The following is a 17,561-nucleotide window of genomic DNA, read 5'->3' on the forward strand; positions in this document are numbered from 1 at the left end:
CCACAGGTTTGAAATGATGTTTTACTTCAACTCTTTGTTGACTTAGGTGGTGGGAGTGACGTTGAGTCAGATTATCTAAACAGCAAGACAATGGATGAAGTGAAGAACGATATGTCACTTCGCAGGACCTCCACTTCAGACTATAAGCCTGTAGTGCCATACAACCAATACCTGCCAAAGAAAAGCAAACCTGCAACTTACATTCCAGCTCCACTGATGAAAAAGCGAGCGGAAAGACATGAAGAAAATAGAAGAAGTTGGGCAAACCCAATGTTTGAAAAAAATGATGGAACATTTTCAAGGTACTTTGCTTTTATGAAACTCCTGTATTTTGCAGTAGTTAGCACTTAATTATCACTGTGTACAGGTGAGCTGATTGGGGGGACAGAAAGAAGTAACCTGTCTAGTTTATTGTGTAAGTATTGCTTTTAAAATGCAACAATTCAGCTAATTTCATCATCAAGTAGGTGGATTGGGGGGGGCAAGTTGTACTTTCCGAGCATTATAAGCATGGACAGATTTTTGAATATACAATAATAAAAGTGGATCAATTGGATTTTAGCTTGCATTTGTTTATAAAGATGTCAACTAGCAAGTTGTAGATGAGAATGGTGTTTGCAGTTAGGATTCTGAATGGATCTTGCTAAATTCCACTGTACTGAGGGTGGAAATTTAATGTAGGGATGGGATTCAACATGTGTTAATCGTGTCATGGGCTGTCTGAAGATAGTAACTGTTGAAGTTAGTACGTGGGGAAAAGCTAATGTGATCAGTCTCGATAAGCACCCTGCTTGGATCGAATATTGATCATTCAGGAACTCGAGCTTGCTTCATCCACTGGCTTCATTTGCCCACTTTATTGGGAGAAGTGTGACCTGGTTTCCTTATCTCTCCTGTTAAGTTTTCTGCCATCTTAATCAGGATTTGCCACAAAATGAAATAATTTCTCTAACTACTGTCTCTCATCCCCAAATCGTTTTTAATTCCCTGATACCTGCTCCTCCGACTTTTTCAAATGGAATAGTCTACGCGGTCCTGGATTTAATCCCTTTATCCTTGCTATAATTTTGGTAAACCAGTGCCTTATCTCGTCCAAGACCAGTAAATACTTAGGTTTGCAATCTAATACTGAAGGCAGTACGTGAGGCAGAGTCTGAAGGCTTTGCACAATTCCTTCCTTAATACTGAATTCCAACACTTTTTGAGGTAAAAAGCCAACCTTCTATTACCTTTTGATAATTTTGTGTAGTGGTGTGTGTTGGCTTTAAGTGATTTGTGCACTTAGTCTTACAAACAAACTACTCATTTTCCTCCTTGTAGGTCCAATCGTGTTCATGGTATTTAAGTATTTAGTATGTTTATTAGTTCAGTTACTAATTATTTAAATTCATTTTTATTCATTTTATTCCTTTTATTAAGGAAATACATTTCAAGATTTAATTTTATGCTGCATTTTAAAAACCACATTATGGTCCCAGGTAAAATTCCAGCCTATCTTTTTTAAGCTTTATCTACTAATAGTAAAGAAAATGACCTTCATGGTTGCCATGCAAACATGAAAAGATCATCAGTAGTTTATATTCATTACCTTGACAACACAAAGGTACCGCAATGGACAGGACTGAAAGAAGCCATTTTGGTCCATCCGGCTGACCTTTTGAACATTAATATGGTAAGTGTTTTAAGAAAAACAGACTTCCTGTCTGCTCAGTTGAGGTGTTCAGTAACAGTGCCAAGTACAACAATCCGCTAAACTCGACGCCAGTGTAAAGTTGTGTTTTTATCAGGAACATACATCTCTCAACACCCATCCCGTCCCGTCCCACCATTATGTTCTAGCTTTCCTGCTTTGTCCATGGTTTTTTTTTCTCTTTTATGAAACTGGTGCGAAGTATACACCACTATTATTTATTTTGGCATTTTTCATTTGCTCTGGACAAATGCTTTGTTTCTTTACTGCAAACATTTTAACTCCCTTTCCCTTTCATTCCATTTAGCTTTGTTACTTAAACACCTCCCCTCTGCTGTATCCCAGACATGCTGTTTTGTTTTTCCAACAATCATCCCCTTTTCAATGATTTATAACCCGTCGTGTTTCTGCCCTCCTTTAGTTCTTGAGTCAAGTTATATTTGACTCAAAATTTTAATCTTCTCTGCAGATGGTGACAGACTTGCTGAGTATTTCCAGCATTCTTTATTGGAGTTCCAGCATCTTCAGTGTCTTGCTTTTATTTTAAGCAAGACTCCTTATTTTGAGAGGGTCTGAGAAAGAAACGTAAACCTGGTAATATATTGTACTGCTGTAGTTCTAATGATATTAGCACTTGAATTGCTAAGCGTTGCAATGAGTTTATTTTTCCACTTGTCGGCCATGATCAGACTCAATGGGCCAAATGACCCAGTTCTGTTTCAATATCTTATGATCTTAATGTTGTGTGCTACTTGCATCTCATTTATTTCAATCCAAATTTTCTTACTTGGCTTCAGTAGAGAAGAGAAATCTCTGAAGAGTGAAACGGTTGCAGGTGACATGGGTACATATAAAACTTCCACCAGCGGTGATGGTGGGTCATCTGAAGAATTACTACACGCCTATCCTGACACTGATTCTGGATCAGATAATGAAGAAAGGGAGCCTGATCCCTTGCTGGATGACTTTGCACGTCGGAAATTTGGTACACCCCTTAGTTTTGTAAGGCACACACCTCTTCAACTGGACAAAGAATTGGCATTGCCACTTTGTCAAGCTTCTGCTTTGACTGATACCACCACTCCCTTAATAGAAGAGAGCGAGAAATCTGGAAGGTCAGATATGCATACGGAATGTGTTTTCAAGTGCAGCTTTACAAGCTTCAGTGGCTACCGTATTAACTTAAACATTATACCATTTGCATTTCACTTACAAAATATTTCATACTTCTCATCAGCAATCATTATATTGAAAATATTTGCTTGTGTTGTGCATTATAACATGCCGAATCAGCATATGCCTCTGCAGCCAATGGAATAGTGTTGCATATCTGTGTGAAACTAATACATACTGTGTCATGTCAGCTTAATTCATGAGCTTTGGAAGATCTTTGGGGGAAAAACAAAGCATGTTACTTTGTCTGCAATGTGTGTATTCTGGCAGATAAACCTTATGACGCAGGATGTTTCTAACAGTAGCCAAAAGCAGCTGAGTGTCCACGTGGTGAGTGAAGATTCCCCAAAAGCTTCCCAACCACTTTGGGGTGAATCCGCTTCCGAGGAAGAACAAGATGCCGATCCTGACATTGAAAAGGATGACCTGTTTATACGTAAACTGAACCCAGTGTTACCGGGCAAAAGTGTGACCTTTGATAGATTCCTACCAAAGAATTGGACCACAAAGGGAGAAGAACAGTGGAGACAAATACAGTTGGGTTCTCGAAGCAGACCATGGTATAAGGAGCTTCAGTACATCAGGTTTGTCCTTTCCTGATGACAGTAGTATTTACTGTGGAGATTTGTCTGCACGTCAATTATCTAAGATCATTTGCACAGGATGTGATCCACAGTTCATTAGCAGTACTAGCTGCCTCGGAGTTGAACACAGTCTCTAGGTTGACACTTAGCTGCAGTTCTGAAGGAGTGCTGTATTGTTAGAAATTCTGCTTTTCAGATGAGACATTAAACTCAGACCCCCAGTTGCCTTGCGTAACTACTTGAAGAAAGGCTAGGGAGATACTTAAACAGGAATAGTGACTTCAGTTCAAAGATTCTTTATTCTTGCATATGGGATGTCCTGAGGTTCGGAAAGATGTTTGAGAAATGCAGTTTCATTCTGTATTTCTATAAAGGCCTTTGTTCATGAGTACTTTAACTCAAATTGAACCTGGTTTATTGCACTGCCTTTTTCTGCTTTTCTCTTAACATTTTCCTATTTGATTTGTTACTGATTTTATCCACTTTATTTAAATCAAATTAAATTACTCTTCATGGAAAAGAATCTTTCAACATTCTACTGGCAAAAGAAAAATTGAAGTTAGTTGGGAAGTCAAAATTTTGGAAAATTTGATAATGTCATTAATGGCTTTCAGTTTTAACTGTGAGAAAGTAAAATTACATTCCTTTGGTTTCAGGTTCTTTTAATGCGTTAAGATTAGCAAATGCATCCAATGTATGGTTGAGCCAATGGCATCAGCGACAACTCTAAGGGAATAAACTAAAATAATTGGAACTTAAGCAATCTGTAAACTAAGAATTTTAGCTGAACAAAGGATTCGGCTCTCTAGCTATTTGATCTGTGGGTTTTGGATGTTAAAATTCATGCTCACGATTTCACAATTTTTTTCATAAGTTGCATTTTAAAGGATTTGATTAATACTTGTTGACTGTGAAATTTGTAGCAAAGAAAAAAATTGCTTTGCAAAATGAAATTTGCAAAAGTCGGCAGCTACTTCACTTAAAATCAAGATATACCAAATTACAATTAAAGTATCCTGCTGGTAACCTTTGACCTATCTTCGCTTTTCACTTTCCCTGTGCTTCTCTTTTCCCACTGTTCTGCCATTCCCAACTTACAGAAGGAAGCCATCTGAGTTGCAAGAGGATACCCACTACTTCACCATTAACAAAGCTGGCACTGAAAAGACACCAGAGTCTGGCACTGAAAATTGCAGTAGGGAGGTTTCCCAGTTTAACACACAAACTATAAAATCTGCAGGAACTGTGTGCCATGGACGGGTGGAAGGTGTCACTCGCACATTAGATGGACAAAGGTTGCTGTCTATGTATAATTCCTACATTATTTAACAATTAGTGCTGATTGCATTGGTTTATTTTGCTTTGTTTTAAAAATAAATTGATGCAGTGTCTAGGCTTAAGCATTTCATATTGCATCAAGGCACGTCTGATTAAGTCTGAAATTAAATGAGAAGCGTGTAAAAGATCTGAAGCTCTTACAGGCTGAATGGCACTTAGGATATTTATATTAATGTGCTACATTGCAGTATACTAAATTTCAATCATGTGCTACACTGCTATTGCTATATTTAATAAGTAATTGCTTCATTTAAACTGGATGCTGCTTTGGTGATTTAAGGACAATTATTTGGCTCCTTTTAACATAATAAACCAACATGTCTACTGTACTGAGTGAGCCTTGAAATCTGGCTTCAGCTAATAGAAAACAGTAAAGCATTCTATACATTTTATGTAACAATCTGCAATAAAAACTTACATATCAAATAGTCCTGCAGGCTTTGTTCTCATGGGCACCTCACATCTGCTTAAATAGTTGGCACATATTGTTACAACGCTTTCCCTGTGCCTTGCTGTTTCTGGCCACTTCTTATTTTGCTTTGGTAGAATGCAGATTTTATTCTCTTGAAATATTTACTGGAAAATTTTCCTTTCCTTTTCTTTCCATCTCTTCTGTTAATGGGGGAAAAAAAGCCTGTTTCCACTACGTCAAGCTCTAGATGCAAGTGTTACTTATTCACAATTGGCAGACTTCTCGGTTTCCAGACCAAAAATCGATCCAGCTGCAGGCCCTAGAATTCTAAGACAGAAAGAAACTTCCTTCCTGACCCAGCAGTCCCAATCTGCCAAGCAGGAGGAGGAAGCCGACCTGGAATTGGAACCAGATTTGGAAAATGACGACATGTTCAGCCGTAAAACCGGTGCTTTTCACGCGAATCCTGACCTGAAACCTTTGTGCTATGAGGATCAAAGCAATGCTGGGTCAAATGACTCAATTGAGCGTCTTGTCGCGCAGGAGCGAAGAGACAAAACTATAATTCCGGATCCTGAGAAAGATGATGTGGTTCTTAGAAAAGAACGCTTTTCTCAAACCAAGCAATTGGTGCCATCGGGTGCTCCGGACATGTACAGTCCGATTCCTTTTCCAGATTTCTCGAGTTTGCCTGAATCGCTCCGCTCCAGGTTCCTTTGCCCACCCGACCAAGTTTCTGAAGAAACTGAAAGGTGTGTCGATGCGTTGCCATGTCCGGTAAAGGATGACATGCTTTCTCGAAGAATGGCTTTGTCCCAGGCTAACCAAACAGTGCACAGTCGAAACTTTGCTCCTGCCTCATGTAGTGAGGAGGACGCGAAGAAGTGGGAAACTATAAGGAAGGCCAGCAGATTAAGATTCAAGAAGCAACAGCTGGTTGAGAGGTCGGGGGGTGTTGTAGCTATAAATGTGCGTTCCATCCATGTCTCTGAACCGAATAAGACAAGTCCCTGTCATATGGACTAAATCCTGCATGAAGAGTAAAGAGAATTTCTGTAACATTGACTTATACGAATATAAAATGTTTTGTACTGTTTTCTTTCACTTACCCTTTCACGACCAAGCATGACATGACATATTGTCAAATATCTAGTGACTGTTAGCTGTTCCAAGATTAACGTTTCAGGCGTTACAAGAATAGGCATCAATATTTGCAGTCACGTAATGATTGCAGTCACTGTAATGATTGACACTACCCACCTCCATAAAGGAAAATAAATGAAGTGCTTTTTTTTTTGGAAGTTGACATTATTCCATGGTGTAGTGGACAGCCCTTTAATTTGGGAGGATTGCGTTTAATTTGTCATCTGACAGTTGCAGAAATGTATTGCAAGAGATTAACAATTTTTCTGACATCTTCGACTATTTCTGTTCTAGATAAAATATAATATAGACAAAAATAGGCACCTTTACGATATTTTATGGATGTTATATAGGAAATATAGTACAATATTCAAACTAATTGTGAAGCAGGAGAAAGAAATGTTTTTATAAATGCCCATTACCATATTTAAAAGTTAAGGGGATATTTGCATTGGATTTTACAGTCTCCCTATCGGATGTATTTTCACTGGGTGGCCTGACCACTGGTTCTCTGTCCATTCTCTACCTATTTCTCTCAAAGTAGAAAGTAGCTGAGAGCTGGCATCACTATTGTTGATGAGATTAATGAGTAATTGTGCTTGTTAAGCCAATGAATAGAAACCTTATACTGCACGTGCCATAATAGTAAAATTTGAGGCATTCAAGATGCCATTAGACTATTATATGAAATGAATGAATGTGCAGGACACGGGAAAAGGCTGTGTGTTACTGGTTCAGACATGATGGGCCGAATAACTACCCCGGCTCTGTAACAATTTCATAATTGAGTGGCTAAACCACATTCATTAAACAATGAAAGGGAGGGAAGGGCTTTTTCTGTCTGTTTCTTCTCTCCTCCCCATACCAGTGACCACCACCCTAGTCTGGCTGATCCTGGAACTTGCTCAGTTATGGACACCAGGGATGATATTCCCAGTTGCAATTCCAAAAGATTCCACAACTCTTGTGTTGGCACCGATGAACAGCCAATCAATCCAATTGGCTGGCAGTCTTGAGGCTGAGAGTTGCCCCACTGAGGGGTTTAAGCATCCCTACTCATCAATGAAAGGCTATTCAAAGTGCTTTGCTGCCATGGGATGAACTTATTTATCATGGATCATTTGATATCTGGTATTTCATCAGGGTTAGGAGGCATGACAAATATACCACTTTTCCCCCAATAAAATTCAATTCCTTGATGTTTCGATTTCTCATGGTACAATCTTTCTCAGTCCAGAATAAAACTATTTTCATTGCAAAGCAAAATATACGTGCTGAAAATCGGAAATAAATACACAAGCATGTTTGGAGAGAGAGGAAGAGTTAACATTTTGGATCGCTGGCATTACATCAGAATTGCATAAGAGATGGAACTGATTTTAATCAAATCCAAAGGCATGGAAAGTAGAGTGTGGAGGATAGAGTAAAGGAGAGGATCTGTGACAGGGTGGAAGACCAGAAAGATGAACTAACAGGAGAAATGATAAGGCAAGGCAAAATGTGCTGATAATGACTAGTATTGAAGGTTAATTTGCATATCAACAAGGTGGTAAGTAATACAATTCTAAATATCCTAATACTTTGTGGATGGTACTGTGTTCACCACGGATGGTTTTTGGGGACTGCATTAGGTTCAGCCTCAATAATCTTGCTTGTACTATACCCCAAACATTGCTCAGGCCTTTGAGTAGAAGAGTTGGGATGTTATCTTGAGGTTGTATATGATGGTAGCGAAGCCTCTTCAGGAATACTGTATCCAATTCTGGTCACTCTGTTATAGGAAGGAAAGGGTTAGGAAAAGATTTACCGGGATGTTGCCCAGAATGGAGGGGTTGCGTTACAAGGACAGGCTGGATAGACTGGGACTTGTTTCACTGGAGCATAGGAGGTTGAGCGGTCGTGAGGGGTATAGATCAGGTAAATAGCCAGGTGCCTTTTCCTGAAGTTGGGGGATTTAAAGACTGTGGGGTTTATTTTTAAGGTGAGTGGAGAAAGATTTTTAAAAATGTCATGAGGGTGCTTTTTTTTTTAAAAAAAAAGAGTAGTTTGTGTGTGGAATGAACTTCCAGAGGATGTGTTGGATGCAGGTACAGTTACAACATGTAAAGACATTTAGTTAAGTACCTGAATAACAAATGTTTGGAGGGATATAGGGCATGTGTAGGCAGGTAGGACTAGTTTAGTTTGGGATTATGTTCGCCATGAGCCAGAGGGTCTGTTTCCGAGCTGTATGACTTTGTCTTGCTTTCTCTTTCATAAAGTCAATGAAATTTACCTCATTGTAAATTGATTTTCTCTTTTCTCATTCCCCCTCCAAAAAAAAAGACCAGCACTGATATTTTAGTGTGGCTTAAAGTTTTGTTTGGCAATGTATTTGACTTTGAACATGCTGAATTTCTACCATGTTGTCCAGCACGTTCTGAAATTGTCACATTGTATTTTATTAAGTTGTCTGTTACTCCTAAAAGGATTGGCTTTAATCCCTGATAATCAGTGTGAATTTTGAAATGGTTAATCCAGACAAACCTGTTGCTGATTAAACTATGAACCTTTGCAGCACTGGCTTTTGAATACATTGACAATCCATCAAGGATTTGATGAGGTCAAGCAGCAACAAGGTCTAAGACAATATGCAGCCCCACACCACAACAAGAAGGGGATAAAAAATTGAAAACCATATCTGATCTCTCTAACTATCTTCAAAGCAAATTGGTAATAATTATTGGTCTCCATTTAACTAAGTGAAAGCAATTTTAAAATGAGAGAGCATGGTAACTGGAAAAAGATTGGAGAATGTAACCTGAACTCTGATTTATAATAACAATATCTAGTTCTGTTACCCTTCCACAAAGCATTTTTCACAGAACATTAGTTGCAACATGACTTTTTTTTTACCAACATATGATATTTTTCATGTGTGCCCTATTTTAATACAAGTTTGCATGCTTGAAATGCATTTACTGATTTTACAAATTTTGTTCTGCATAATGGTGTTGAGTTTGTTTACTACTGAAATTGTATTACAACAGCAAATGTAGTTGGAACTCAATAAAGGTGACTATAAAGTAATACATGTTTAACAATACTTTATCAATCTTTGAGAGACTTGCAACATAACACAGATCAGTTGTCCTCCTTAATGTAATGTTAGTTTATGTTAATTACATATTAAGAATTTAGAAACATGTTGCATTCATTTGCAATCTCCCTATTGATTTGAAGTACAAGATCTGTGTATAAATAAAAGGATTACTATATTGTTTTGATTCAGTAGATGTTAGAGATGGTATTCTATACATTGCATCTTCAAACGTTTGAATTTGAAGCAATATTTTAGAGCTTGGATACCATTTGTATTTCACACTATCGTTCTTTGATGTTAATTGCACCCAGATGAGATGGTTTCAAAACATAATTTTGGTGTTTTATATTTGCAAAATATTTTTTGCACATCCAGATTTCAGATAATCTATCATATTTGTTTCTGATATGATTTTGACATTTATTTAGCAGTAAATAATTAGCCAACTCTGGAGGCACGTTATTTGGGTGCACCTTGTTAGTTTAGTTTGGGAACATGGTTGGTATGGGCTGGTATGACCGGAGGGTCTGTTTCCATGTTGTATGACTCTATTCCAAAATAACACACACCCAAGTTTACAACTGGAACCACTTTATTAGAAGCAACAGTTTGCAGTGTTAAAAGTTACATTTGTTTTTATTGATTCTCTTCGATTCTTTAGACTTCTCCAAAGGTCAGCTGATAGTGATTTAGGGTAAGTTTAACTAAGTCTAAAGTGCTTTGCTGTATGTGTGCTTTGCACTGTGCTTCTGTGCTAAACAAACATAACCTGCTTGCAAAATAAGACTAATGAAATAATGCGCTCATAGTCTGAGTGTTTCTCAGCTGAGAGTTTAGTTTTGGCTCTCTTTTGGGTTATGCATTCTGATGCATTCAGTCTGTTAAAATCTCCAATAAGTTCGCAGCTGTATGCATCAGATGATATAATAAAACAGCACATTGAAGTTAGAGCAGCTTTAACCAATAATAACAGACAAGTGAACAATGATGTTTATGTTAAAAGATCAACTGTATTCTTCACATTTAGTCCACTGACTTGTAATTGAGATTGATTGATAGAATAACTTTTGCCTTAAACCTAATGAGAGTTCAAATTTTTGGTGAAAAACAAATGAACTTCCAAGATACTCATTCTGTCTTAAAAAGGTACTTGAGTTCATAATATTTTTGACAACTGACTGATAAACCTGTATTTATTTTAATTAAAAGAGGAACATGGGTATTTTGTATCATTATGGTCAGTATAGGTAAAGTTGCCATAGTCCTAGAGAACTATAGGCCTCTCTTGTCAGAGAGGCATAACTCGTGTTGGGTTTAACCTAAAGGCCAACACCCTTCAGGTGAGGGGAAAGGGAGAGAAAGAGAGTCTTGCATTGTAACCTTAGCCAGTTTGGGAATTGAACCCATGGTTTTGGCATTGCTTTGCATTGCATTGCAAGCCAGCCATCCAGGCAATGCCCCCTCCTCTCTTCAACTCCCCACATGACAACATCAATAGACAATAGGTGCAGGAGTAGGCCATTCAGCCCCCGGAGCCTGCAACGCCATTCAATATGATCGTGGCTGATCATTCCTAATCAGTATCCTCTTCCTGCCTTATCTCCATAACCCTTGATTCCACTATCTTTGAGAGCTCTATCCAACTCTTTCTTAAATGAATCCAGAGACTGGGCCTCCACTGCCCTCTGGGGCAGAGCATTCCACACAGCCACCACTCTCTGGGTGAAGAAGTTTCTCCTCATCTCTGTCCTAAATGGTCTACACCATATTTTTAAGCTGTGTCCTCTGGTTCGGCACTCCCCCATCAGTGGAAACATGTGTCCAATCCTTTCATAATCTTATATGTCTCAATCAGATCCCCTCTCAGTCTTCTAAACTCAAGGGTATACAAGCCCAATCGATTCAGTCTTTGTGTAAGGTAATCCCGCCATTCCAGGAATTGACCTCGTGAACCTACGCTGCACTCCCTCACTAGCCAGTATTTGTACAAAGACTGGAACAGTTTGTCGCAATCCAGTTTCAATAACTTCTAATGCATTCAGTGATGCATGTAGCAAAGGTACAATATTCAGTTGGGTCTAGTGGGAGAATAATCAACCCAAGTGATTCATGTTCTGTTTAAAATCTCAAGATGATTTACTATGATTATTTTAAAAAGTTAATGATTTTTAGCCTGCCGTAATTTAGTTTGTCAATTTTTAAATACACTGATTAAGTCAAACAATTGAGGCACTGCATTCCTGTTTGGATAGCTGCCTCTAACTCCTGCAATCTTCCATGTTTCTCAGTACCTGCTGGTACAACAAACAGGAGAGCGCTTGTGTTCATCCTTAAAATAGGCTGAGTTTGCTTTTTTAAAAAAAGCAAGCTCAATTGTTTCCATGACGGGTAAGGAGAAAAGACTCAAGTTAATCACATTTCAAGGTCTGACCGTTCTAAAATTGAGACCTCTAGGTCTGTGGCCTGTTATTTTCTCTAACTGCACTGCTCTTTTCTGTATGCTTCACTTCATTGTATAAACAATTCATTAGTAATTCTTTACAAAGCTAGTGCAAAATTAAGAACTCCCAAAGTCAGTGTTGCAGCTGTTTGAATATGATACGCAACTAATGCAGCTGGCAAGCTAAGCGGTGATGGTCAAAAATAGTTGTACATTGCAGTTGGTTTGGCAGAACAGGTGCAAAGCAATGTTTGGCTTACTTGCAGCTTGATTTGACTTTGGCTGCTGATGTGTTGTTAACAATTAATTGCATGGTCATTTAACATTTGTGCAGTTGTAATGTGTCTTGAATTCTACAGTAAATGCAAAATATGCATCTGAACACACTACTGTCATACACCCATTACAGAATTAAATCATCTTGGATACATTATTGTCCCATGAAGTAATAGCTTTGTTTATTTTTTGTTATTTACTGTGTGACCTGAGGTCGTCTTTTGCCTTGTAGTATTACTAATTAAAAGTTCTTGGGCATTCAGACTGATCAGGGAATGGCCCTCCAATGTTGGTTGATGACTGATTTTATGTTGCGTACCTTCTGACTGAGACCACACAGTCACACATTTTCTTTGATAGCATTTCAACTTGTTACATACACAAAGCAGCACCTGTCAAATCTTTGTTTTTCAGTTGTTAGTTTTGATTTCCAGTACTGACCTGGTAATTAATAACCTGTTCCTTTGTAAAATAAATAGAATTCAAACCAATCCAAATTGCAGAAATCTTCAAATGTGTTTAAACAACAACACACATTTACTGAACAGGACGATTACAAGAATTTAATTTTTCTGTTCATTAAGCAGGCAGTATTCATGCATTCTTTTTTTTCTCTCTGTTCAGTTAAACTGAGGCAAGCAAGATAACTTGCCTGTGTGGGGCATCCTTCCAGAGATTTTATTTTACTTTTGTGGAGGAGTATCTTTTTTTTTAGCAGAGGCATTAATAGATTTGTTTTAATATGGGCAAAGGAGAATTTCCGAATAATGAGTTGACCAATCATTTGCCAAATTGCAACACTGGGCCCCCTGGTGTCTCCTGTGAACATTGCAGTTTCTTTCAGTAGATCAAACTTAAATATCTAAACCCAGGTTTCTCCACTTCGGAGCCTCACCCCTGTTGTGTTGTTAAAAAGTTTCACCGTCTTCCTTAAAGCATGAGTATTAATTGTGTACAAACATTATTAATATAATCAAAAAATGCTTCTTATTATGATTGCGTTATTTGTTTAATGTGTAACTCTGTTGTTGCCTGGCAACCACTCTCAACATGTTAGCTGCGGCTCACTCTGTTGCACTCCGGCAATTCCAGGGATTGAGCAGAAAAATCTAGACTGACTTGTTGGACACTACAATGCAATACTGAGCTTGGCTCTATTTTGAAGACGAGCAAGGGGCGATCAACTCCCTTGGGAAGGAATAAGAGACCCTTTAAACATTGACCATTTTGTCTTGCACTCAGGGTTAGAATGCAAGAAACTGACCTATGCAAGAAAAGATGCCCATTTCTACAGTTTGAGAAGAAGGTGCTGATTGGTTGGGCCATCGTTGGTCAGCAGATATAACAAGAACAGTTAACTGTCAATCTTAATTCTCAGCAGGCAGGTAGATTTTGATTAGTCAGGGAATGCAGCAGACAGCCTCTAAGACCCCTTTTGTCATGATGAGGTATGTACGAATTCCTTTGCCTACATTAAACAAGGTTCTCTATTTCAGGCTATGTAGCTTATAGTACAAGCAAATGCATCTCTCTCTGATTGATTGATTCATTGATAGTTTGTTGCCAGGTACGTAGTCTTTAGATCCCAAAAACTGAAGGACCATTCACGTTGGGCAGTACGCCAATTGTGCTCAACCTGTGCTCGCATGCCTCAAAAGTATACCCACACTTAGATGTGAATCTGCTATTGGCAATCGTTTATTAAATAATCTGACTGAGATGGAAATGGTAATGGAAACCAGTTTAAGATAACCATTCGCACAGTATGTTGCATTTCATATGCTAGAGGGTACATTATTAATATACAGGACCCTATGTGTGTCCATGGGCTAAAATGTTGGGGTTGAGCTCCGATAAAACAATGGTAAATGTCTGTCCTGCCCTTTTTATCATCATCATTTCATCCCACCACCCTACAACCTTCCGTCTGCTCTCTTAAATCTTCTCTTTCGTCCATCCCACCTCTCTACGAGGGGCCATGAGAACTTTCAAGTCTCAGCGGGGTCTCACTAGAGAAAGAAAGACAAAGCACTATAGTAAGTAGTTGATTTATGGGTATATTTGTATCTTTCTCCAACGTTCTCATTGTTGTTAAGCCCATAGAAATCATCTCTCAAATCCACTTCCCCAACCACTTGGTTGCGAACCCCTTCTCTCAGCCGCGCGTGTACAATATCGTGCTGTGGGTACATTGACAAATTTCATTTGAAGTTGCTTTGGGCTTTCAGCTGACTCGCAAAAACATAAACCTTGCAGTTTCACTTCACCCATCTGATGGTTACCCAATTAGATGTAATTCATGAAATTTGACAAAAGAACAATAAGCAAAGCTACGCAAAGCTTTTGAAATATTAATGCAAGCAATCAATTAATTGCCATAGTTTTAGTGGCAATGTAAATTAACTCAAAGGACCCAGAAAGGTTGGCACCAAATATTAAGTGCAGCCATACTATTGGGAGCATATTAATGGAGGCCTACAGTGGATTACTTGGCTAATTGTGTGCAATATTACACTTTCCAGAAAAAACAATGTGCTAGTTCATTCTTCATGTAATTATATTGCGAGACGGTGTAATCTAATTATGTAAACAAACAGTTCTGTGCTTGAGTAAAAATGCCCAATTATACATAATGGAACTATTTTTCTCCAAGTCAGTGATTAATGCTCCTGCCTACAAATGACCCTACATTGATATTCCCCCCCAGTGGCTATTGAATGTACCTTTTTCTAATTTAGGAGTAAATCACTCAATGACGTGTCTGAAGATTCCACTGGAATTCCTAAATCACTGCGATATGAAGAGTTACAGAGAATAAAGGCTACTCTAAATGACCAAGACCAGCAGTGGCAGAGTGTGAGTTGAAAACAGTCTTGTTTCTTCACTTTCATTTTCAACAGTCAACCTAAACCATGAAGGGCTTTTGCCCGAAATGTCGATTTCGCTGCTCCTTGGGTGCTGCCTGAACTGCTGTGCTCTTCCAGCACCACTAATCCAGAATCTGGTTTCCAGCATCTGCAGTCATTGTTTTTACCTTGTTGGTTTTAACCTAAACAATATGTCAGTCACAAATATAGCCTGACTCTGAAAAAAAAAACTCCTTTGCCAATCACTTTTTAGCTGGTGGCTTTTTAAAAGTGCCATTTGCAATTTTAAGTTAGATCCTTAATAACCACAAATTGTAATTACAACTGGTGGCATTTTTAAAGTCTGAAAAGATCCCACGGTACTTTGACAAGGGATACAAAATTAAAAATCACACAACACCAGGTTATAGTCCAACCGGTTTATTTGGAAGTGCTAACACTGTTGGACTATAACTTCGTGTTGTGATTTTTAACTGCGTACACCCCAGTCCAACACCAGCATCTCCAAATCTTGACAAGGAATGTGTGAGAAAAATGGATGTGGAACAATGCTGGAGGAGGTTAGGATAAACTTGATGAGAGTAGGTTTGTTTGAGATTGTGGAGAGCAGGGATTTGGAGATGGGGTGTTTTTAGAGAGCGTACTCCAGCCAGTAAGAATGAGATAGTTGAAGCAAAACTGTAAGGAGAATTGTGTGCATTTATGTGAAGGAAAAATTGCATAAGGGAGGGAAAAACTTCTGATGTGACATGTGTGAAGCAGGTCGTGGCTTGCACATCATCATGAAATGCTGAGGCATGTTCTGGGCTAAATTTGCGAATCTGAGTCATATTTGTATCAGTGGGAAACCAGGAAAATTGCCACAGGGCAAGACTTGTTTGAGAAAAAATGCATTGCCCAGAAGGTGATAAAAATGCAGTGTAGACAAAGTCTTGTGAACTGATAATCTCCCCTTTGAGTTGTAATTGATAGGTTCCATAAGGGTGATGGGAAAACATGGGAATATTTTTACGTTCTTCACCAGAAAAATAATTTTGATCAAGCGTTGACCTTGTGCTTCAGTGGTGTTACAGGAAGAGTTCATTCATTACACCATCTGTCTGCTGGCTGTCTGAAAGAGTAACCCTACCCATATCTCACTGCCATCTTTTCCCCATACCCCATCTTTTATTTCCCTCTTTCTCTTTTCAGATACGTCTCCACTTCCTTCTGCAAGGCCACCATTGATTTTCCACCATACGTAGTGCATTTTAGGTCTTAACATACTGTGTGAAAACTAAAAGGTTTTTCTCATCACTATTGATTCTTTTGAGAATCACCTGAAATTAGTGTATTTGGGTCTGCACCCTTATGCCAGTTTCTTTTGACCATCTGTGTCCATCAACTTTGAACAACAGCACTAAGTCTCCTCCTGGAAATAGTCTTTTGATTTTTTTTTTCCCAGCACTCTTTCCAGTGCTTTCAGATCATACCAAACATTTGAGGCTCAGAATGGTTAACAGTGCTCTAGCAGAGGCTGAACCAATGTTCTGTAAAGGTCAGTCATAATTTCCTTGCCTTGTTATTTTGTCTGCATAGAATCTCGTGTCTTTTTAAACAATTTTTCAACTGCCCCCCCCCTCCTTTTTTTTTCTCTCCTCGTAACCTCTTTAAAATTGTGCTCTTTATTTTGTATTACCTGTCCTTATTGGTTCTTCCAAAATATATCTCTTCACATTTCTGTGCATTACATTTCACCCACTACTGTCCACCTCTCACTCCTCGTGAAGTCTGTAATAACTCTCCTGTAAGTTCCGAGTGCTCCCAAGTCCTATATCATCTATAAATTTTGAATCTTATACATCTGTCTAAATCATTTATGTATCATATGAAAGAGTGATCGTATACCAATCTCTGAGGATAGCCTGCTACCAAACCTTCCCTTAGTCTTGAACATTAACCATACTATACTCATCAAGCTGAACTGAGTGAGTTGTCTGATGGTGATAGGTTTGACAGACTCTGCTTATTTTCATTGGAGTTTAGAAGAGTGAGGGTGGCTTGATTGAAGTGTATAAGATCTTCAACAGTTTTTACAAAGTGTATGTGAAAAGGATGTCTCCTCTTGTGTGTGAGTCCAGAAGTAAGGAAAGTGATCATGAGAGTTTGTTTTTGAGGTTCATGTGACTTGGAACTGTCAAAAGAATGGTGGAGGTGGTTCATTGAATATCTTTTTAGGCAGAATTAGATGGATTAGGCAAGGGAATCAAAGGTTTATTAGGGTAGATGGGAATGTTGAACTCTAAAGGCATACAGATGGAACAATCTTGATGGGCCAAATGGTCTACTTTTACTCCTATTATATGTGTTTGTAACTTGGTTTCTTTAACAAAAAACTCAAACAAGTACTTAAACACAATTGCTTTTCTACAAATTACCCTGGCCTTTTCAAATGAAACTAAACTTGTCTATGTGACTATTAGATAAAATTAACATTATTGTTTTTAAACGTTAGTCCACTACCAAAATCAAACTAACTCATGGCCATGTGGTAACTGGGTTTATTTTTGCTCCCAT

The 17,561-nt window shown here is 38.4% G+C and overlaps 1 protein-coding gene across 3 annotated transcripts in view; it reads left to right on the top strand.

Annotated features, from left to right (window-relative positions):
- Positions 1-17,561, top strand: part of lmo7a (LIM domain 7a) — a 225,001-nt gene that overhangs the window by 163,797 nt on the left and 43,643 nt on the right. The window contains exons 9-15 of one of the 3 annotated variants that reach the window (XM_043691399.1): positions 47-302; positions 2,488-2,805; positions 3,166-3,447; positions 4,548-4,742; positions 5,419-6,141; positions 10,084-10,116; positions 14,877-14,994. In XM_043691399.1, the coding sequence (XP_043547334.1) occupies positions 47-302; positions 2,488-2,805; positions 3,166-3,447; positions 4,548-4,742; positions 5,419-6,141; positions 10,084-10,116; positions 14,877-14,994 (1,925 nt within the window). The remainder of the gene's footprint in view (positions 1-46; positions 303-2,487; positions 2,806-3,165; positions 3,448-4,547; positions 4,743-5,418; positions 6,142-10,083; positions 10,117-14,876; positions 14,995-17,561) is intronic. The other 2 variants (XM_043691398.1, XM_043691397.1) reach the window with 2 other exon arrangements.

The sequence above is a fragment of the Chiloscyllium plagiosum genome, chromosome 6 (genome assembly GCF_004010195.1).
Source record: "Chiloscyllium plagiosum isolate BGI_BamShark_2017 chromosome 6, ASM401019v2, whole genome shotgun sequence".
In the NCBI taxonomy this organism is placed as follows: Eukaryota; Metazoa; Chordata; class Chondrichthyes; order Orectolobiformes; family Hemiscylliidae; genus Chiloscyllium; species Chiloscyllium plagiosum.